Source organism: Emydura macquarii, unplaced genomic scaffold (assembly GCF_026122565.2).
Source record: "Emydura macquarii macquarii isolate MOO-44397 ecotype Brisbane River unplaced genomic scaffold, CSIRO-AGI_Emac_v2 contig_3240, whole genome shotgun sequence".
NCBI classification, from domain to species: Eukaryota; Metazoa; Chordata; order Testudines; family Chelidae; genus Emydura; species Emydura macquarii.
Genome location: NW_027133377.1, coordinates 3,137,859 through 3,160,565, shown reverse-complemented (window position 1 = coordinate 3,160,565; position 22,707 = coordinate 3,137,859). Strand labels below are relative to the sequence as shown.

Genomic DNA, 22,707 nt, shown 5'->3' with positions numbered 1-22,707 from the left:
TATAAAAATGCCTTTAAGAACTAAATTTAGTTAGCCAGGCACTGATTTTGTTTTACAAAGAGAGGGAAGGGATAAGGCTTATTTATTCAGATATTAGGATAAACATATAACAGATCATTTAGCTGCATTTATAATGTGGGTTAGTTAAGAAATTCTTGCATCTTAGTATGGCAAATATAAGTTTCAGAGATAATACGTAACATTATCAAAAGGTTTACATTTTTTCTTCTCTGATATGCCTTTACATTGATTAGAGAACTTCCATATTTAATTATTTTCCTACATACTGTTCTCTATTATGTTCCTCTTATACTTTAAAATGTAAATAATTATTTCTCTTACCTAGTCCTGTTTCTTTCATGACAGCATTAATGGTCAGATTCTGACACTGTGTTTTTGAAAGAATCTTTTTGTTTTCTGGTAGACATAGTAGTTTCTCTTTTAAATTGAAAGGCCCTTTGGAAGTTGAAGCCCACACTGTTTGACTTTCAACTTGATTTACTCTCAACCAAGAACTGAGATCTGAAAAATTTAAGTATACTGGAGTTTTCTCAGTTTTTTTATCTGAAGTTGAAAGATCAAAGGATGACCTTCCACTTCTGTTTACTAAATCTCCAGATGTCCTTATGAGTAAAGAACATGATTCTTCCAGGCGACCTTCAACAATTTTCTCTCCTGGAACTGTACTATTTAATGACTCTCTTTTCTCTCTTAACAATGTATTCTCTAGAACTTTATCATTAATCACAAGGGATTGTCCATCCTTCATTATGGATATCTGAAAATCATTTGTATGAACTTTTTCACAGGACATTTGTTTATCTGTGGTAATTTTGTTTATGACCATTTGTTTATGAATAATAGTCTCAGAAGCACATATATTTTCAGTGTTCAGAGGCAAAACAACATCTGTACATGCACATGTATTTGTACCATTTTCTGTCTGTCCAGAAATGTCCTGCTCACTTTGGTTGCTATGCATAACATTCAGATTTGTCCATTTATTTGTTTTTTCAGTACTTAAATTGAAATTTGCTAACAGAGACATATTAGTGTTATTTTCTTTTGTATTATAAGTATTCAGTCTTGCATTATCACAGAAAGTAGTAGGCATAACTGGAACATCACTTGCTGTATCACAAGTACTGTTCAGAACACAGTTTCTACTAGTTTTGCTTGCAGTGTTACTGTTGTATTTTTCTTGAATATCTGTATGAGTCTGTTTAAATGGAAATACATCTGAGGATATGGCACTAGTGCTTCTATTTAAGAGATGAAGTTGTTCTGTTTTGCCTTGTTTATTAACTAAACAAGTATCATTAGACTTCTGTAAGTGACATTGCTGAAACTTTGTATGACAACTTTCTGTAACCTGTGATGGGACGGTAAAATTAAATTCAGCCATTGTTCGGCGGTTGTCTGCAGTTCTCTCAGTTACAGGGCTGTCTTCAATGCCAATAACCTGTCTGGATCCTTCGTTGCGTGCTTTACTTATAAAGACACCTTTGTCATCCTGTATGTCATCTAAATTACCATTTGTATTATAAACTAATTCATTTGAAGCATTGCCAGATGTATGCTTGCTGGAGTCTGTCTGTTGACCTACATCCATACTGCAGACACCAAATTCTTCAGTATTGTCAAGGAGCATCTTTCTTGTGTTCTCTGGGAGGTTTGCCAATGCACAAGGTCTGTCCTGTGGCTTTAGTTCTGCACTTGCATTGTTTTTCTCCAAGAACATTTGGTCTGTTTTTCCTATATTTGCTGCCTCTTTGCACTCAGCAACACATACTTCCGAGGTCTGTCCTTGATTAATTAAATCAATATCTGTGCAGAGGTTTTTGCCTGGAGAAGCCTCCCTTTGTTTTTCTTCACAGGGGCTAATGACGTTAACTTCATCCTTATGGTTTTCAAGAAGTTGTAAATCTGTTAGGATGAAAATATTATAATTAGTGACAAAAACATCTGAAGGTTAAATATTTTATTTTTGCAAAATGTAGTTCACAAAAAGATGTATTGATATTTTCATCAATGTTAATTAATTTCTCATATGTGTAATAGTTACAATTTTTTCTAAACATCAGAAAGTTCCTAGTGGCAAATAGTGTATTAATATACTTTACAAAATATTTATAATGTTCAAACTGAGAACAATATACTTACATTTTTGCCCTTTTAAAAAAAATTAAATGATAATATCAAGTATTTTATGATCTGTTTGTAATCCTATCCCACCTAATATTTAGCTGATAATGGGTAATGATAATGGTTTCCACTATGAGATTGCTTATAGCCATATATTTAGATATTTAACTTAAACAATTTCTTATGTTTTTTTCATCCGACATGTTAAATTTAAATAAAGCCACTGGTTCACTAGTGTAATTTTTTTCTCTTAATCCTTCTGATCTAAAACTCATCAACCCTATTTAAGGGACAGTATTCATACCATAGGAACATACCATCATTTGTGGGTGGCTAAACAATGAAGAAAAGTTAAGGCATCTGATAATTACAGAAGCTGTTCATTTTAAGTATACTCCAATGCTATGAACATTATTTCTGTTATATAGTAAGAAAAGAGAAGATTCAATAAACCACCATGTAGTTATGAAGATCTTAAAATTTGACTTTCCATTGCTGCCATTTTGGAGGGTAGGCTTAGATAAGTACCTTTTCGTGGGCAGGTTCAAAAAAGTTAAAAAAAAAAAAAAAAAAAGTTTCAGGGAGCTATATGGTGCATCAGTATTTGTGGATGTGGCCTGCATGGAATAGTAATTATACAATTACATATTGAGCTGGTGTTATCTCCTGCAAGGGTGTATACAGAGAAGGCAAGAGGGTTTCCTTCCTCATGCTCCTATACAAGAGCTGGGGACAAGGAAGTTTCTTCTAACCCATCCAGAGAATGCACAACACCACAAGGTACGGTGTAGCATGCAAACCACACTTGAGTGGGGCAAGCAGCTTCAGGAAGGATTATACCTATCTCAGACCTTTGTGTACTTTACACAAACTGTCACCTACTGACACCAAGAATTTCATTAATTTATATGAGAATATTTGATTTTGGGCACTGAATCTCTCCCATAGTGTATTTGTGAGTATTTATACCTTCAGCAACAATGTTATATGTCTCTCCTATGCCTTCACTTCCACTACTTTGTTCGTCAATGACCAAAGAGCATCTTACAGTATTCTTTACTTCAATGTCTTCTTCCTGTCCAGGACCAGAAATACTACCATTTTTGATTGTAGATCGTGTATACTCATTTTCTTTCTCACTAGTCTGTATTTTGTTGCCTTTAGGCTGCTCTTGACCATTCTGGCATAAAATGGGAGAAATAGTTAACTTATTAATTAGAGATAATAAAATATATTTAGATTACTTATCAACGTTTCAGATTAGATTTAGCAGGGAGGGCTGGATCCACTTTTTTTACTACACTGATGTAAATGAGGAGTTATTCCTTTGTATTAAATGGAGTTACACTGCTGTATGTAAGTAAAGAATCAGGCCCACAAATTATATACAGCAGGCAAGTTATTAGACTACTAGGTTTTTCAGATGGGCAACTTTGCATGATGTATATATTGGAAGAATTTTCAAAGGACAAAGTGTGAATAAAGTTTGCTGATTTAGTCACTAAAGAGGGCAGAGCTTCCACATGTGATTCCAAATGACCTGTCCAATAATTAGCGAGGGCAGAGAAAAAAGTGTGAAGAGAGCAGGCAATTGATGATCACACACACACACACACACAACTTTCTTCACACACCCTTTTTTTTTTTTCCTTTTTATGTCTCCTTTTTTCCCTGAAAAGTGATAGACATTTCTATTTACTTTTTTCTGTAAGCCAGAGCCACATCCCCTTTGTCCACCCCCACAACTCTGTTAAATTTTTCTATCTTGGGGTCCAATGCCTTCTTTTTCCTCCATTCCTATGGATTTGTTTGACGTCTCCTCTCCCTTTCTCCTCACATTGCCTGTCTCTCTCTCTATTCCTCCAGTTTGTTGGCTCTTTTCCTCCCATTCCCAATATACCCAAACCCAAACATTTGGAAATCATGAGTCAGGCTGCAAAAGTCATGAAAAAGGCTTTAAGATCATGACTTTGAAAAAAACAGTATTGCATTCTTTTTATTTGCCTCTTGGTTTCTGGACTTTAGGGTGCACTTACATCACATTTTCAAGCTTTTGTTTTCAGCCATGAGGGTGAGAAATACTTTTTTTTTTTTAAATAAAAGGGGAGGTACTCACCATGTGCAGCAACTTCAAGATGTGCCCTGCTCCAAGGCTACATAAGATTGCATGAGCAAACTATCCTCAATTCCTTTTCTACTGCAAAGTTTCCAAAGGAAACTCCAAAGCAGAGGGAAAGGAGGGCAAGCAGTGGAGCACCCAGGGGGGACACATCTCAAAGAACTCCAGTTACTGCACAAGGTGAGTAACCTCCCCTTCGTCTTTGAGTGGTGTACCTATGCATGCTCCACATCAGTTGGCCTACTGACCAGAACCTTGAGCTGGAGAAGAGACTGCAAAGCCAAATCCAGGGCTGAAGAAGTCTGTATTTCCAACAGCAGCATCCAATCTAGAAGACTGGACCACTGCCTAATGATTGGAAAAGGTATGTATGGAAGTCCAAGTGGCAGCCTTACAAATGTCCAGAATATGAACGCTCTTGAGTAAAGCCATATATATAAACGGAGATCTTGTGGAATGAACTAACACTCCAGAGTCTGTATGTCTGCAGATTCATAGCATAATGTAATACAATCAGAAATCCACCTGGAGAGTCTCTGGATGGAAATCAATGAACTTTTAGACCTATCTGTAATGGACACAAAAAGGCTGGATGACTTTCTAAATGACTTAGTTCTGTCCAATTAAAAAGCTAAAGCTCCCTTAACCTCCAAACTGTGCAAAATGGCCTCCTTTCTGGACTGATGCAGCTCTGGGAAAAATAAATGGATAATTTGGTTGATATAAAACTTGGATAACACCTTGGTTAAAAATTTAGGATGTGGACATAATGAAGCTTTGTCTTTGAAAAATATTGTAAATGGATGCTTCATAATCAGAGTCCCTGTTTTCCCACCTTCAAGCAGAGGTGATGGCTGTCTTCCAAGATAAATTAATGAAGAAAGAAGTAGCCATTGGCTCAAAAGGAGGATCCATGAGATATCCAAGTACTGAATTCAAATCCCAAATCAGAGTGGGTCCCTTAACTTCAGGGAAAAGGTTCCCCAATCCTCTGAGAAACTTCACAGTTGTGGGATGAGCAAAAACTGAGAATCTCTCAACCGGGAATCTAAGAATCATAGACTCATAGAAATGGAAGGGACCTCGACTGGTCTTCTAGTCCAGTCCCCTGCAGTAAGGGCTAAGTATTATCTAGACCAGTGGTTCTCAACCTTTTTTTCCTGAGTACCACTCCGGTCAGGTAGAGTCAGCTCAAGTACCTCTTCACCTGACTGTACCTGACCAGAGTACTACTCGGGGAAAAAAAGCGCACTAAGCGCCTTCAATTAATACCCTCCGCTGGAACCCTGCGGCCGTTTGCCCGTTTGCGGCGGCGGCAAGGGGGGCATGATTCAGCGGGGGGGGGAGTGAAGCAGCGGCGGCAGCTTTTCTTGGCGGCGGCCGGGGGAGCGGCGGAGGCAGCTTTTCTCTGCGGCACTGAGGGGGGGAAATCAGCGGGGGGGATGCGGCGGAAGCAGCAGGGTTTCCGGGCAGGGGGGGAATCAGCGGCGGCGTTTGTCGCCGGCGGCGGCGGGGGAATCGGCGGCAGCCTTTGTCAGCGGCGGGCAGGGGGGGAATCGGCGGCAGCAGGGTTTCTCGGTGGCGGCGGCGAGGTTTGCCTCGCGTACCACCGAGCCGGCTTCCGCGTACCACTGGTGGTACGCGTACCACCGGTTGAGAACCCCTGATCTAGACCATCCCTGACAGGTGTTTGTCTAACCTGCTCTTAAAAATCTCCAATGATGGAGATTACACAACTTCCCTAAGCAAATTTATTCCAGTGCTTACCTACACTGACAGGAAGTTTTTCCTAAAGTCCAACTTAAACCACCCTTGCTGCAAAATAAGTCCATTGCTTCTTGTCCTATCCTCAGAGGTTAAAGAGAACAATTTTTTTCCTCCTATTTGTAACAATCTTTTAGGTACTTGAAAACTGTTATGTCCCCCCTCAGTCTTCTCTTCTCCAGACTCAACCAATTTTTTCAATCTTCCCTCATAGGTCATGTTTTCTAGAACTTTAATCGTTTTTGTTGCTCTTCTCTGGATGTTCTCCAATTTGTCCACATCTTCCCTGAAATGTGGCACCCAGAACTGGACACAATACTCCAGTTAAGGCTTAATCAGCGCAGCAGAAGAATTACTTCTTGTGTCTTGCTTACAACACTCCTGCTAATACTTCTCAGAACGATGTTTGCTCTTTTTGCAACAGTGTTACACTGTTGACTCATATTTAGCTTTTGATTCCCTATGATCCCTTTCCACAGTACTCCTTCTGAGGCAGTCATTTTTCCCATTTTGTATGTGTGCAACTCATTGTTCCTTCCTAAGTGGAGTACTTTGCCTTTGTCCTTAGACAATTCCATCCTATTTACTTCAGATCATTTCTCTAGTTTGTCTAAATCATTTTGAATGTTAATCCTATCCTTCAAAGCATTTGCAACCCCTCCCAGCTTGGTACCATCTGCCAACTTTATAAGTGTACTCTCTATGCCATTATCTAAATCACTGAAGAAGATATGAACAGAACCGGGCCCAGAACTGATCACTGTGGGACCCCACTCAATATACCCTTCCAGCCTGACTCTGAACCACTGATGATTACTCTCTGGGAACTATTTTCAAACCAGTTATGCACCCACTTTATGGTACCTTAAGTACATCTCATGGAATCTTTGCTACTGTTCAATAACAACTGTTGTACCTTGTCAGAACAAGTACAGTCTATTCCCACGAACCATCAAGGAGCCAAGCTTTAAAACAAAGAATCTGCAGATTTGGCTGAAGAATCCAATCAGCATCTTGGGAAAGAAGATAAGGAATGGATGGAAGGCTGATTGCCTGACAAATGGCTAGGTGAATCAAATAAGAATACCATATCTGTCTAGGCCACACTGGAACTATTAATATGATCTTGGGTTTGTCCTGCTTGATTTTATTTATCACTTTTAGAATCAGGGGTATTGGAGGAAGTACATATGAAAGGCCTCTTGTCCATGAAATGAGGAAGATGTCTCTCAAAGAGAGAGGGCCTAAGCCCCCCCCTTCTTGAGAAAAGTGTTTGCATTTCTTGTTAGTAACAGTGGCAAAGAGATCTATGTATGGAACTCTCCAAGACAAAAAGATTTCACTGAGAATCCAAGAATCCAAATCCCAAACATAGTCCTGGAAAAAGTGCCTGCTGAAATCACTGGCTATCCTGTTTTGCATCCCTGGGAGGTAAACTGCTGAGATAAGGATGCAATTGGCTATGCACCAGTTCCAGAACTTTATTGCTTTGGCACAAAGGGAAGGAGATCTTGCCCCTCCTTGTCAGTTGATACAGAACATGCAGGCTACGTTGTCCATCAGGATCTTTATGGACCTATTTCTGATTAAAGGCAGAAAGGATACAGGCATTCCTGACTGCCCTCAACTCAAGTAGGTTGATAGGTAGTCATGTCTCTTGGGCAGACAATTTGACCTGAGTTGTATGGGTCCCCAGATGCACCCCCCAGCCCATTAAGGATGCAACTGTAGTGGTAATAGAAGGAGGAGATCGAACAAATGGAATCCCCTCGTGGACATTGTCATGGTCTTTCCACCAATTGAGAGAATCTCATACTTGATGAGAGACTGACACCAACTTGTTTAGGCTGAGGTTTTTTTGGAGTATAAACAGTTCTGAGCCAGCCTGGAAACATCAAAGGCAGAGCCTGGCATGTTGCATGACAAAGGTGCAAACTGCCACGTGTCAGAGCAGTTGAAGACAATTTCTTATAGATGTCTGTGGACTGATTTGGAATCTTTTAGATGAGATTTGTTAACATCAAGAATCTGTCGGAGGGAAGATAAGCCCTAAAGTGGCTCCTATGAACTCTATTCTTTGCACTAGGCTCAAAGTGGATTTCTCGATATTGAGTTGCAAACCTAGCTTATGAAACAGGGACCCTGACATCTTTATGGTGGTGAAAACCTCATTGTAAGATCAACCCTTCAAAAGCCAGTCATCAAGGTATAAGAAAACAATTATCCTCAGACATTAAAAGTAAGCTGAAACCGCTGCCACTACTTTTGAGAACACTCTTGGAGCAAACAAAAGGCTGAAGGGAAGTGATCCTGTCCTGTCAAAAACCACAGGAATCATTTGTGAGATCGGTGAATTGAGATATGAAAGTAGGCTTCCTGAAGGTCAAGAGCCAAAAACCAATCCCCGGGTTCCAATGATGGAATTATAGCTGAGACAGTCACCATCCTGAAAGTTTGTGATTTCACAGAATTGTTTAAATGTCTTAAATCTAAGATAAGTCTCCATCTCCTGTTTTTCTTTGGGACCCGGAAGCAACTGGAGTAAAAGCCCCTCCCTCTTTGCTGAACTGGAAATGATTCTACAGCTCTTATGCAGAGAAGGGAGTCAAAGTCCTGCCTTAAGAGATACTCATGAGAGGAGTCCTTGAAGGGGAATGGGTAGCAGGCAGGACAGTAAAATGGATGGAGTACCTTGATCTGATAACCTCCAGCACCCATTTGTCTGATGTAATTCACTCTTATGTGGATTCAAAGTGAGAGAGACTGTCTCCATCGGGTGGGAGGTGGATAGAATGGTGTAGATGCAGCTCTGTTTAGTGGGGTTGTCCTGGGCCCTCAAACAATCCATTAAAACTGATGTTTAGGTGATGATGGGGGCTCAGTAGTGGATGCAGAGGAAGTAGGTGGTCTCTTCCTCTGGAACCTTGATTTCTTCCTGGGCGAGTCATAAGGTTTCTGAAATCCTGAAATGTTAACTTGAGTTGCCTCTAACTCTGTGATGCTATCAGCAAGCTACACTTAGGGCTTGTCTACACTGGTGCTTATGCTGGCAAAACTTTTGTTGCTCAGGACTCTGAAAAAAAATCCCGCTAAGCGACAGAAGTTTTGCTGGCATAAGCGCCAATGTAGACAAGACCTTACACAGTCATCTACAGGCAGAAACACACCCAACTAAGATATATGAGTGCCTTGCCTAGCCACTGATGAACCAACAATCGAGAGGCACCAGCCAATTACCTCCCTCTCCACAGTTTGTAAGAACTTCACCAAAAGGAGTCTATCCCCAAAATTATATTAATAAGTCCGCTCCCCCCTCATTGTGGAGAAGACATGCAAGAGCTTTGTTACAGAGCTAGGATTTCTAGACACTCCAATTCGAGATCACAGTGGTTGAGATAAAATATTAAACAAATTTATTAACTACAGAAAAATAAAATTTAAGTGATTGTAAGTGGCAAATGTAAAGATATTAAAAGTAGTTACCAAATGAAATAAACATAGGATCGCAGTCTAAGTTCTCCAAACTAACAAGCTCTTGAATTACTAACTAAATTAGTTCTCCAAACTAACAAGCTCTGACTTGTTAGCTGGCACAAACAGTTTCTTAAACACAGGCTGGGCAACTTTCCCTGCCTGGGATTACCCATCCCCGACTCCAAAGTTCTTTGTCTTCCAGAAGCTCCTTCAGGTGTTGAGTTGGAGGGAGAGAGAAGCCCACTCATGATGTCATTCTCCTCCTTTTATAGTCTTGCAGCTTGCTGGCAGTCCATGCATGTAAGTGACGGCTGCATCCCATTGGTCAAGCAACCCTATTGTGAACATGCATCCTACAGCAAAGCCTTCACAGTAAATTATTCCTGTTAGTAGAATCTATTCTTGAATGGGTGACAGATAGCCATTAACGCTGTCTGGCCACTCCTCTGGTGTGCCTGAAAGACTGTTTGTGGGAGTTTCCTGCCTTGCAACATGTTCTAATAGCATTTGCAACAATATTTTATAACTTCACGTACTATGATAGCACATACAATCCAACAAGAAATTTATGTTCAGCAGATCAAGACTTTTAAAATAAAACCAAACAAGGCATACTTTGTACAGAACATCTCATAATTACATGACATTGATGAATATGTGGGTTTGGGGATGTTGTTTTCAGACACAGGGTGTCACAGATATCCAGGCGCTTTTGCTTCAATTATCTGACCTCTTACAAGGGGATCTGTAGGGAATCCATGATGCATTTAATTAACTCCTGGAAGTATTTGAAGTAATCAACCATAAAAGATGAAAAAATATTTGTTTTCAGAGTAGCATTTATATCTGCCCTGGCTCCCTTCTCTTCAAATGTCTCTTGTGCCTGAGGTAGCGGAGGAGGGATAGGTGGAGTAGGAGAATATCTCCCTCTGTAGTCCCCCCAAGAGACATGAGGGGCATGGGAAAGTTGTTGTCGATATGCAGCTCAAAGATCCCAGTATCATTCCTGGGGACAGTCTAAAAGGCATTGGAGGTGACATCCACTAGTGCTCAAACCAAGCTGGGAGGGCATGGGGCTCATCTTTGATGTAATTCCCCCTGTTCTCAAAAGTGTCAGAAAGGAATTCTTCTATCTGATGAATAGGGGAATCTTGGAATGAAATATTCAAATCGAAAGAGAATTCCTCTTCTTCAAGAGAGGGAGCCCCACTACTCTCTGAAAGTTTCGGAGAGTCTGGCGGTATTGGGGAAGGGTCCCAACTCGATGATTGTGCCTGTCTCAAAACTGATAATCATTCAGTACCCACTAACAAGGGAGACTCTGGTTCCTCCAAAACAGGTCCTTGGAATGGTGGGTTTGAAGAACTGGGCTCTGTTCCACTGTTGACACTGAGGGTATATGTTGTTCTGGCAAGTCTTTTCTGGCCAAAAAGTAGTTGGTACTGAGGAGAATGTCTTGGGAGGCACTGAGACTGTATGAAAAACATGGCATCTTCCCAGTACCAAGGCCATCTTATAGTTGTCAACTTACATGAAGACACTACAAAAGGAGTTGTGGGTACCATTCTCTTAGAGGTGGAATTCTTGGGTTCTCTTGCTGCAGTGTCCTGCTTTTGTGGTACCAAAGGTTTCAGTACCAATGCATGCTTGGTGCCCCTGTTCTCAGAGGAGCTTGGAGACCCAGGTACAACGTCACCAGGTACAGTGGCTAGAGCTTCAGCGATACCCAGAATGGGGTGAGAGGTCTCTGCTGCAGTTTTACTTTGAGGGGACCAAATTCCCTTTGAGATAGACACCTTAAGAGAATATTGGTCTTTTTTCTATGGGTCTTCTCCATGGCTTTGTCACAGATAAACATGCCAAAGTTGATGGGGCACTGTGTTCACTCAAAGAACGAAGTCCAGGGAAGGATTCCTGGCCTGAATCTGTGGCTGGATGGAGAGATTGCTCCATCATTAAGAGTTTCTATTTTTTCTCCCGATTCTTCCTTGCCCTGCCTTTAAAAGCAGATCAAATGGAGCACCTTTGTGGGATATGAGAATCCCTCAAGTAGCAGATATAACAGGAATGCCCATCACTGACTAGGATGTCTTTGTGGCAAGGGATGTACCTTTCAGGACCAGGTATGGAACTTAATCCCACCAAGTCCTTAGGCGTCATCTTTAGCCACTGCACCACAGTGATGCACTGAACCACTGCCTCTGCCTAACAACCTTAGTGGATGGACAGGCAGCACTCTCACTAGGTACCTGTACTGTACAAAGGCCCTAACAGTAAGTGGAAGCTGTCTGAGCAACAGACCATTGCCTTCTGGCTGCTGCCTAGACTTGGCCTACATTATTGCCTTGCTTCTTCGCCTGACCTCCTTTCCCTAACCCACTGACACAACCCCTTGGACTGGCTTTCTGGCTACTGATCCCTATTAGAACTCCAACCATTGTTCCAGACTGCCTCTGTTATGTATTAATCTGCCAGCTACTCGAACACTTGCACTCACTTGACTACTGCTCTGGACTGCCCACTAGCCTGCCTTGGCCACCGAGCTTTATAGCACCATGTGAAGCCTGTTCAGCCTGGCATGCTCCAGCGCAATAGTTATCTTGAAGGGGGAAGGTGCGCTCCCTAAAAAGAAGAAGGCATGGAAAAGGAACTTCCCCCAAAATAAAATAAAACAATTAAGATAACTAGACTAAGATCAAGCTTTATTTAGTAAGGCAAACTAATGCTCTGTCTCAGGCCAAGGCATTTGAGAAGGGACTGAGGGCAGTTCGCCCATACAGCTCTATGTAACCTCAGAGCGGGGCATAGGGGTATTAGCATGTATGCATGGGCCAAATGAGCACTATCAAAAATCTCTGATTAAAAGTTCATGGGATGTAAGCACAACTGAAGTGAAGCACCCATAGGGACACTACTCAAAGAAGAAGCTGAGATTCTCATACAATCTCTTGATTCCAGCAGCTGGGGCTTTAAGGAATACACCAAATTGCAAGACTCACAATAAAACTGTGAGACATGCCAACACTGTATTCACACTACACTTCCTTACTGCTCCAGTCCATTGTGCAATGTCTGTGCAGTGGACCTGTAAAATAAATTCCTTGGAAGAAGGGACGGAATCTTATATGAGATGTCATTTGCATATCCTCAGACCAATCTTTATTGTGTTTTGCCCAGTTAGCTCAAATTTTCAAATGTGGCCTCCAATTTTAAGGGTCCAACATGGGGTCTCATTTTCAGAGGTGCTGAGCACCTGTACTGCCATTAATTTCAATTGCAGTTGTGGATGCTCAGCAATTCTGAAAATAAGGCCCCAGATGTCTAAAGTTCAATGATCAAAAATGAAGACTCCCAAACTAGAGGCCATTTTTAAAAGTTAGCCTATAACTCTTAATAAAAAGAAATAATAAAAAATAAGCAATATGTTTGCATGCACGTATTATGATCTTAGATTTATACAGAACCTTTTGAACCAAAGAAATTAAAACATCAGTGTATATGCACAGGAATCACAATAGCCTCTAATTAAAGTGCAGCCTTTTCTAGGATGGAATGTGGCAGTTATTTAACAGTGCACAAATACAATACAATATAGTGCATGACTAAAAATGTAGGGGAAATTAGGATAGGTAGCATGAAACTAATCAAATTTGAATTTGGCCAGAGAACTGGATCTAAGATTTGTTACACTTATGAAAAGGGCTTTTGGTTATTTAATGGCCAAAATTGGGCCTCAGTCCTCCAAAGATTTATGAACATGCTTAATTTTATGTTCCATGAGCAGTCCTATGGACTTCAACTGGACTATTTACAGGGTGTAAATTTAAGCACACGCATAAGTCTGTAGGATCAGAGCATTAGTCAAGACCTTAGTTTTAAGTCCCATTCAAAAGATGTCACCTTCAACAGTAAAGGCCTTTTATATTATGCTGGACACTGATTAATTACTGATACAGGGAAAAGTGCAACCTATTGAATCACCATTTCCTGCAGCTCCTGTGATTTTTTTTTTCTTGGCAGTCTTCCATTGAAGATCTGACTAAGCATGTGAGATCTGATGACCTTACAGCATAAAGTGGTATGGCAATAGGCCATAAGATATATATTTAGAAGAAATCCCCAAACATTTTTGGCATTTATAAACACATGCTTTAAGCTTATCTACTTTCAGACAACTCTCAGATAATACGTAGGACCATGTTAATTTCATAATACAGTTTATCGTGGATGATTGATAAGGGGTTTTGATTGTACACTCAAAACATGATATATAAGATCATGTCTTAATATCACTCAAAATCAAAACATGCTTTTTGGAGCCCCATGCCTCAAAGAAACATTAACGGAACTGATGCAGCTAACTCCCCATGCAACACACTGCATAACATGCCCATTTCCAGTCTAATTTCTAGTTCACTATTGGCCATATTGTGCTTATTAGAGACAGGCTGACAAGGGAAAAAGTGCAGAGAAAAGCTAACCCACAAATACTATACATGAAAAATGTCCCTTTTAAGGGCCATCCAAATGCTAATTGGTTATAATTGTGTCATCTTACTGTCAATTCACATACACAAACACATAATTGAAAACTCTGTTGTATTACCCAAGTCTATGACTATGAAAGCTATCTTCAGAACCATTGAAAGTGAAATTATATGCATGCAACTTTGGTTTCTGAAGACATTACTCTTTTCTTGGAGAGGGGAACAGTTATCTGAATTTAAAAAGAAACAAAAAAATCCTTTTATAACTTATACTGAAAGCTGGGTGCAAAAAAAAAAGAGTACATAGGGATACCCCTTCTAAGGATAAGGTTATGTCTCAGATTCTTTTCACTGTGTAGTTTATAAAAGGCTGGACTGTATCCTTACAATTCAGCTTGAGTTAAAGAGAGCAGCACTGTCCCAGCAGCAGGACAGGAAAAAATCGGCTACTTACCTTTCTGTAACTATTGTTTTTTGAGACGTGGTGCACGTGTCCACTCCATTGTAGGAATGTGCATGCCCCATGCACAGATTTTGGAGATTTCTTCCCTTCAGTGGTATCCCGTCAGGGTATCTTGAGCACCCTCTGTCACCATGTGCCACTGTGGGCTGGTATTAGAGAGTGGAGCTGCTTCCAACCTCTCTCAGTTCCTTCACAACAGATAGACTTTGATTGAGAGCAAGGTGGGTGGCTGGTGGAATGGATATGTGCAGCACATCTTGAAGGACAACAGTTGCAGAAAGATAGGTAACTGGTTTTTCTTCTTTCATTGATTGCAGATGACAATTCCACTGCAGATGACTCATCAGCAAAAACCAATGGAAGTCAGTTTGGCATCTATCTGTATAATGATGGTAAGACAACCCGTCCGAAACAGGCACCATTTCTGGACTGATGGGAAATTGTGTAATGAGAAGTGAACGTGTGGATTGGTGACCTAATTACTGCTTTACAAATGTCTAGAATTGGCACTTGTGTCAGGAAAGCTGCAAAAGATGCCTGCGCTCCAGTAGAATGCACCAACATTCTACCTGGCGGAATTGTATTAGCCAGTTGGTAGCATAATGCACAAAGAGATCCAGAAAGCGATTCTAGACATGGAAGCTGGTTGGCCCTTAACTCTATCTGCTACCAATACAAACAGTTTTGTAGAGGATCTGACAGATTTAGTATGCTTCAGATAGAACACTAAAGCCCTTCTGACAACCAAGTGAAACTTTTCCTCATCCTTATGTGTATGAGGTTTCAGAAAAAATCTGGGTAAATAGATTGCTTGGTTAACATGAAAATTAGAGACTACTTTTGTAAGAAATTTTAGGTGAGTGTGAAGATAAACTTTATGGAAAACTGTATTGGGGGAGGGTTCTGACACCAGAGCTCTCAACTCAACCCACCCTTCCGGTGGAGGTAACTGCCATTAGAAATGCCACTTTCATAGAGCAGTGTAGTGAAGTGGTGTGGTCTCCCTCCAAGCCAGAGGAGGAGGAACCACCCTCCCTAACCAAGTGGGCAGAGCCAGACCAACCTTGACCCTCCCACCAGAAGTGGGTGGGTGGGACAGGAAGTAGAAAAGGCAGGGCCTCCTGCTCAGTTGGAGCTGAGACAGAGGGGGAGAGGGATGCATCTAGCTCACTCCAGGCTGCTGCCTTTGCTGCTGCACCCAGAGACACCCTGTCCTTGCTTGCAGGGGAACTGCTAGGACTGCCACTGGCCACCTACCCCAGGGTAACAGAGGATGCTCTGTGGACTCAGACAGCTGCCTTCGCTGACGTGCCTAGAGATGCATTGCACACTGGAGAGTCTGTGCATGCAGGGGAACCTCCAGGACTGCCACTGGCCACATACCCTAGGGTAACTGACCCCAGGGTAATCCCACATACCCCAGGGTAACTGTGGACCCAGGTACAATCCAGGTAGAGGATAGGAGGTAGTCCAGGAGCAGCCAACTGCAATTCAGCTGTGTTGGGGCCTGCACCCCAGCCAGCATGTTACAGTGGGATTTCCCAATATCCTAGTGGTGGACCACTTCCCCACTGTTAGGGGCCTGGGCTGGGATGTGGTGGAGTTGGGCAGGCCCACATCTCCTTGCCCCCTGCTGTCCCTTACCTGAGCCTTAGACTGCGGAGGTGCTCAAACCCCTGCCGTGAGCAATAAACTGCTTGCCTGCCCTTCCTTGCCTGAGGGTCAGGGGCTATAAACTGTTCCCTTACTGCCCTGCTTGAGGGCCAGGGGCTAGAGACTGCTTGCCTGCCCCGCCCTGCCTGAGGATCAGGGCTAGAGACTACTTGCTTACCCTGCCAACCCCCTTAACTGCCACTTGGCACACCCCCTGTCAGTAGGCAGGGATTGAGTGAGGCAGCATGGCCTCCCTCTAACACAGAGGGGGAGGAGCAACCAACATCCCTCAACAAAAAGTGAAAGAAGGAGCAAATTGCAAGAGGTTTGAAGGGAGGTCCCATCAATTTTGTTAGGTCTAAGTTCATATCCCAAAGAGGGATGAGGTCTTGTACTTGCTTGTACAATCTGGCCAAACCCTTTAGGAACTGGGTGACGATGGGGTTGGGAAAAAGGGATCTATTATCCATTCAGACATGGAAGGCCAAATTAGCTGCCAGATGCACCCTTATAGAGCTAACGGCCAAATTGTTTTAGATCTAGAAGATAGTCCAGTATGAGGTCCAGGGGTGATTGTTCTGGAGATACACCTTTCCTATGAGACCAAATGGAGAAGTGCTTCCACTTTGCCAGGTGTTTCTAGCTGAGGGTGCTTTCTGCTATTCAGAACCACGTTTTGAATGTCCTTGGAGCAGGAATTTTTAAAGGGCATCAACCATGAAACATCCACGCTGTTAGATGCAGAGCTTGGAGGTTGGAATGGAGCAGGCACTGGTGGTCCCAGGACATTGTTTGGATCCAACAGGAGGGAAAGAAGTGGCTTGACCAACAGGGAAAAACCTACTGTATGATCAGTAAATTTCAGACTGTTCTTGGATCATTATGTTGGAGAAATGATTGGATATAGCAAAATAGAAGTTTAAATTGCTTAGATTAAGTCAGTGGTTCTCAACCCGTGGCCCAATCAGCACACAGCTGTGGCCCATGTGACATCTTCAGGGCCATACAGATAGTATTGGATGTGGCCCACAGGGGTAAATAGGTTGAGGACCACTGGATTAAGTGGAGTTCACAGCACAATTGCAAACATTGCCAAAGCCTCTATTTACAAGTAATGTGAAGTTTTGCAACCATTAAATGCATCTCATTTTTACCTGCAGATTTTTCTCTTGCTGAGTGTGCTGATCTCTCTGAAGAGGGTGGCAGTCTTGGAGATGGCCATAAGTGTCTTTAAGTGATACCAGCTCATTTTTAATAGCATCCATTTCTCTCCTCACGTTTTCCTCCTATAATCATTGAAGGGTCACAGAATAAGTGAACACAAGAGAGGCTTACTCACCTTGTGCAGTAACTAAAGTTATTTGAGATGTGTGTCCCTGGGGATACTTCACTTTAGGTGTCTGTGTGCCCATGCACTCATAATCAGAGATTTGTAGTAGCAGTGCCCCAGTTGGGTCGCACATTCACAGTCTCATTTTGTGCCAACTTGTTGGTTAACTGGCAGTGTGCAACCAACCCCCCTCCAGTTCCTTCTCTACTGCAGAGCTATAGTATGAAACTCTGAAGTAGAGGGGAGAAGAGAGAGTAGTGGAGCACCCGCAGGGGGACACATCTTGAAGAACCTCAGTTAATTCACAAGTTGAGTATCCCTCTTTTCTTCTTTGAGTGATGTCCCTGTGGGTGCTCCACTTTAGGTGACTTCAGAGCAGTGCCCAATAGTGGATGGATGGGGCTTCAGAGTTGAAGTTGTGGCAGATGACAATACGGGGAGTCCGAATTGTGTTTCAGAACTTGAAAGTTGTTCTATTGCATAGTGTTGTGCAAATGTATGGGCTGAGGCCCAGGTTGCAGCTTTACAGATTTCCTCAATGGGAGTGTTGTTGAGGAATACTATCGAGGTTGCCACTGCCCTGGTGGAATGTGTATGAACCCCTTTGGGGGGGTTGTAGGTCATGTTGATGATAGCATAGTTTAATATAGTCAGAGATCAACTTGGAAAGCTTCTGCTTAGATATGGCATCTCCTTTGGACCATCCTGTGATTGATAGGAACAGTTTTGCAGACTTGCAGAATGGTTTTGTTCTGTCTATATAAAATGCCAATGCTCCACAGACATCTAGGATTCTTTTGTGTTGTCATGGGGTTTAAAGTAGAATGTAGGTAGATGGATAGGTTGATTGAAGTGAAAGGAGGAAACCATTTTAGGTAAAAATTTGGGATGTGGCCTTAGGGTCACTTTATCTTTGAAGAAGGTTGTGTAGAGTGGGCTGACATGAGGGATCCAAGTTCTCCTACCCATCTGGCTGATGTGATTGCAACGAGGAAGGCCACCTTCACTGAAAGGTGGAGGAGAGAGCAAGTCGCCAAAGGTTTGAATGGGGATTCGGAGAGACATCGAAGAACTAGGTTGAGGTCTGAAGATGGGGGGTGTGTTCTTACCTATGGGTAAGTGTTGTGGAGACCTTTAAGAAACCTCTTTGTTACTGGGTGTGCAAAAATAAGTAGGTCGTCTACTTTGTGGTGAAATGTCATAATGGCAGAAAGATGTATCCTGACTGAACTCATAGAGAGACCAGATTTCTTGAACTCTATACATAGTCCAATATCAGGGATAGGGGAGCAGAAGCTGGTGTGATCTGTTTGTTTTGGCACAAATTATCAAATCTTCTCCATTTCAATAGGTATGTGTGTCGGGTAGTTGTTCTATGACTATTTAGTAAGACATTCTGTACTTGCTCTGCCCAGGCTATTTTTTGATCCTCGTAGTCAGGGAGCAGCCATTCCTTGAGATCGAGAGTTTCTAGATTTGGGTGAAGGATCTGATCTGAGTCCTAGGAGAGGAGACGAAGAAGAAGGGGAAGGTGGCATGATTTGCATACCAACATTTTGAGAAGATAAGGGAACCATGTCTGACAAAGCAATTAGAATTACTGTGGCATGTTCCAGCCTGATTTTGCGAAGCACTCATACAGGAGGGGAATGGGAGGGAAAGCATATCAGAGTGGGGCATTCCATTCTACAAGGAAGGCATCACTCAAGGAATGAAGGCCTGGTCCCACTCTGGAACAGAATTGGGGACATTTGGTGTTTTGTGCAGTCACAAATAAGTCTATGGTTCGGAATCCCCATTGCTTGAATATGTCGTGTAGTACTTGCATGTCCAATTCCCACTTGTGATCTTGAGAAAAGTTCCTGCTTAGCACATCTGCTGTGATGTTTTGAGTTCCAGGTAGGTATGATGCTGTGATATGGATGTTGTATGTGATGCACCAGTTCCATAGACGTGTGGCTTCCATGCACAAGGACTGTGAGCATGCACCTCCTTGTCTGTTTATGTAGAACATGCATGCCACGTTGTCTGTGAGAATTTGTATGGTTTTGTTCTTGTTCTTGATTAAGGAGGAAGTGGAGGCATGCATTGTGAACAGCTCATAATTCTAGGACATTTATATGATGTAGGGATTCTGCTGGTGACCAATGGCCCTGGGTGGAGTAGGTGTCCAGATGTGCTCCCCATCCTAGGAGTGATGTGTCTGTTGTAATGGTCATTGATTGTTGGGCAGTCACGTAACAATGGCACCCCGAGGAAGACATTTATCCAGTTGTGTCCACCAGAGTAGTGATTGTTTTATCTTGTCTGGCATTGTAATGAGTTTGTTCAAGCTGTGCCTCTGTGGACAGTAGGTAGTGCAGAGCCAAGTTAGCAGGCTCCTCATGTGCAGCCTTGCGTGTTTGACCACGAAAGTTGTCATGGCCATGTGGCCCAGTAGTTGGGAGGCAAATTCTGGCTGTTATCTGAGGAGTGTTCAGTGTTGTGGAGATGAGGTTGTTCAAAGTGATAAATCAGTGTCATGGTAGGGATGCTCTGGCTTCGGGCGATTTGAGATAAGCGCCGATGAATTCCAGTTCTTGTATTGGTGTATTTGCATAAATTTTTGTGTATTTATTTGGAGGCCTAGTCATGTAAAAAGCATTACTGTCTTTTTGGTTGTGTCTAATGCTTCTTATCGCATTGGTGCTTTCAGTAACAATTGTCTAGATACAGAAATATCATGATTCTGTTTTTCTTTTAATCATAAGGTGGGCAGCCACTATGGCTAGAAGGTTTGAGAATATTCGAGGAGCAGTTGATAGACCAAATGGTAGGACCTAGTATTGGAAATGGTCTGGGCCTAGAGTAAATTGAAGGAATCTGTGACGTGATGGATGAATTGTTCTATGAAAGGATGCATTCTGAAGGTCAAGGGCCAAGAGCCAGTCCCGTCTTTCTAGGACTGGAATGATGGTGGCTAATGTGATCATCTTGATGTGTTGGGACACCGTAAGTCGAGAATTCATTTCCACCTTCCTGTCCTTTTCTGTGTGAGGAAATAGTTTGAGTAGAACCCCTTCCCTCTGTATTTTTTTGGTACTAACTCTACTGCTCCCAAGTGTAAGAGACGGTTGACCTCTTGATGCGTAGTTATTCATGAAAGGGGTCCCTGAAAAGGGACAGGGAAGGAGGGTAGGTGTGTGTGTAGGGGGGAATAAAAGATATGGATATCCATTCTTGACTCTCTCTAATGTCCATATGTCCATTGTGATGGTTTGCCAAATTGGGAGGAAGGGAAACAGATGCTCTACAAATGGTTGAGAGATGGAAGATGGTTCCAATGTTAGAAGAGGTGGAGTTCTCGGGCCCTCAACCAACATTTCAAATTTGCTGTCTGGATGGCGTTTGTTGGGGTGTGGTACTTTGAGGAGGAAGTTGTCATCTCCTAGTAGGTCTTTGTTTGCAGCCTTGATGTTCATATTGCCTATGCTTTGTATAAGGAGTAGGCCAGAATTGTTGCACCATGTAATATTTTCCCTGTCTTCTCTTGGTTCTAGGTGTGTAGATGCTCAAGGATCCAAGTGCCGCCCTAGAGTCCTTCAGTGTGTGAAGGGACTCGTCTGTTTTGGAGGCAAAGAGCTTTGGACCTTCAAACAGAAGATCTTACACCATTGACTGGACTTGTTTAGGGAATCCAGAGAGGTGGAGCCAGGATGCTCTCCTCATGACTATAGCTGTGGCTATGGATCTTGCAGCCATGTCTGCTGAGTCTAAGGCGGCTTTTAGTGCCGTTCAGGATATTGGGTGCCCTTCTGAAATAAGGGATCTAAATTGTTCTCTCTTTTCCTCAGGAATAAACTCCATACACTCTGAAAGTTTTGTGTAGTTATTATGGTCATATATGGCCAGCAGTGCTTTATAATTGGTGATTCTAAGGTGTAAAGTCACCAAGAAATAGGCTTTACGGCCAAAAAGGTCAAGCCTTTTCCAGTCCTAATCATAAGGTGTATTTTTGGGGTGGTGTTGTCTGCCCTGTTTGTGGATGGCACCCACCATCACAAAGTTTGGTGCAGGATGGGAGAATAGAAATTCCGTTCCCTTTGCCAGTACATAGTATTTCTTGTCAGACTGTTTGCAAGTTGGTTGAATTGTTGATGAGGTCTGCCAAATTGTATTAACTGGCTCCATTATGGTGCTGGTCATAGGTAAGGTGATTTTTAGCTGAAGTGGCTGTCTGCAAGCAGTTTTAGAAGTTTGTGTTGTTTTTCATGGACTTCTTCTAGGGATATATTCAGAGAATTGGCCACGCTCTGAGATAAATTCAGGAAATATCTAAAATCATTACCTGTATTGAGAGGGGTGGCATGATGGTGTCATCAGGGGAAGACAAGGAAAAATGCGATGTCTGGGCCATTTCTTGATCTGAGGTTGATTCTTCCTCTTCGGTCACATCTCTACTGTGCTCCAATGGCCCTGGAACCAAATGTGAGGGTAAGTGTTGTAAGCTCGTCCTAGGTGGGCTGGCGTGTTTGTGGTATTGTTCTGGGTATCGTGCCTGTGGGTTCCAATATGCCCATTGTGGTGGAAAGGGCATTGGTGTCATCCATAGATGTCCGTATCAGTGTATTTGTTTGGGACCAGTATGATGAGCCCTGTGTGATGATGGGTGGAACTGGCAGACCTGTGGATTGGAACGGACTCGTGAGAGGAGTATATTTCCTCCTCAGGTTCATCCTCCTCATCACTGGAAAATGATGGGGCTGAATGAGGTGGAGTGGTGGTGGCACTTGGTATCATCTGTACCGGAACTACCTCGGTACTGAAGATGGGAGACTCAGAAGTAGAAGTGACTGTTAGATCTCTATGGTTCAGGAATTCTTGAATCATCAATGGAATTTGTACCATGGGGTGATGAGGAGTTGGTACCAACGATTGTACGCTGGATAGTCTGCGGTGTCGTGGAGAGACTGGGTGCTGAGCGTTTGGTTGGCTCTGTTGGCCCAAGGTATCGGATTTTTGTTTCCCTGTGATACTGGTACCAGAGTTACCCTACTTAGGGTCTTTAGATCTCTCAGTACCCATGGTACCAGAAGGTCTTGCAATTTCAGCTGTAGGCAGAGCTGGTGCGGTTGGTACTGTCATGGCTTGCTGGTTTGGGGAACGCCATTTCTTGGCAGAGTCCAGTACCAGTGGAGTTGTTCCCTGCTTTTTTGAAGTTTTCTTAGTGGGTTGCTCTTTAGTCTGAGCCATGGAGGATGGGCTGTTGAATGAGATCTGGTCCTGAAGATGT

General features: G+C 42.5%; 1 protein-coding gene across 1 annotated transcript in view; it reads right to left on the bottom strand.

Moving 5' to 3' along the window:
• CCDC73 (coiled-coil domain containing 73) overlaps positions 1-22,707 on the bottom strand; it is a 140,685-nt gene that overhangs the window by 11,454 nt on the left and 106,524 nt on the right. Inside the window, exons 14-16 of the mRNA XM_067532112.1 lie at positions 17,260-17,391; positions 3,115-3,325; positions 343-1,926 (exon numbers count right to left, since the gene is read on the bottom strand). Of these exons, the coding sequence (XP_067388213.1) occupies positions 343-1,926; positions 3,115-3,325; positions 17,260-17,391 (1,927 nt within the window). The remainder of the gene's footprint in view (positions 1-342; positions 1,927-3,114; positions 3,326-17,259; positions 17,392-22,707) is intronic.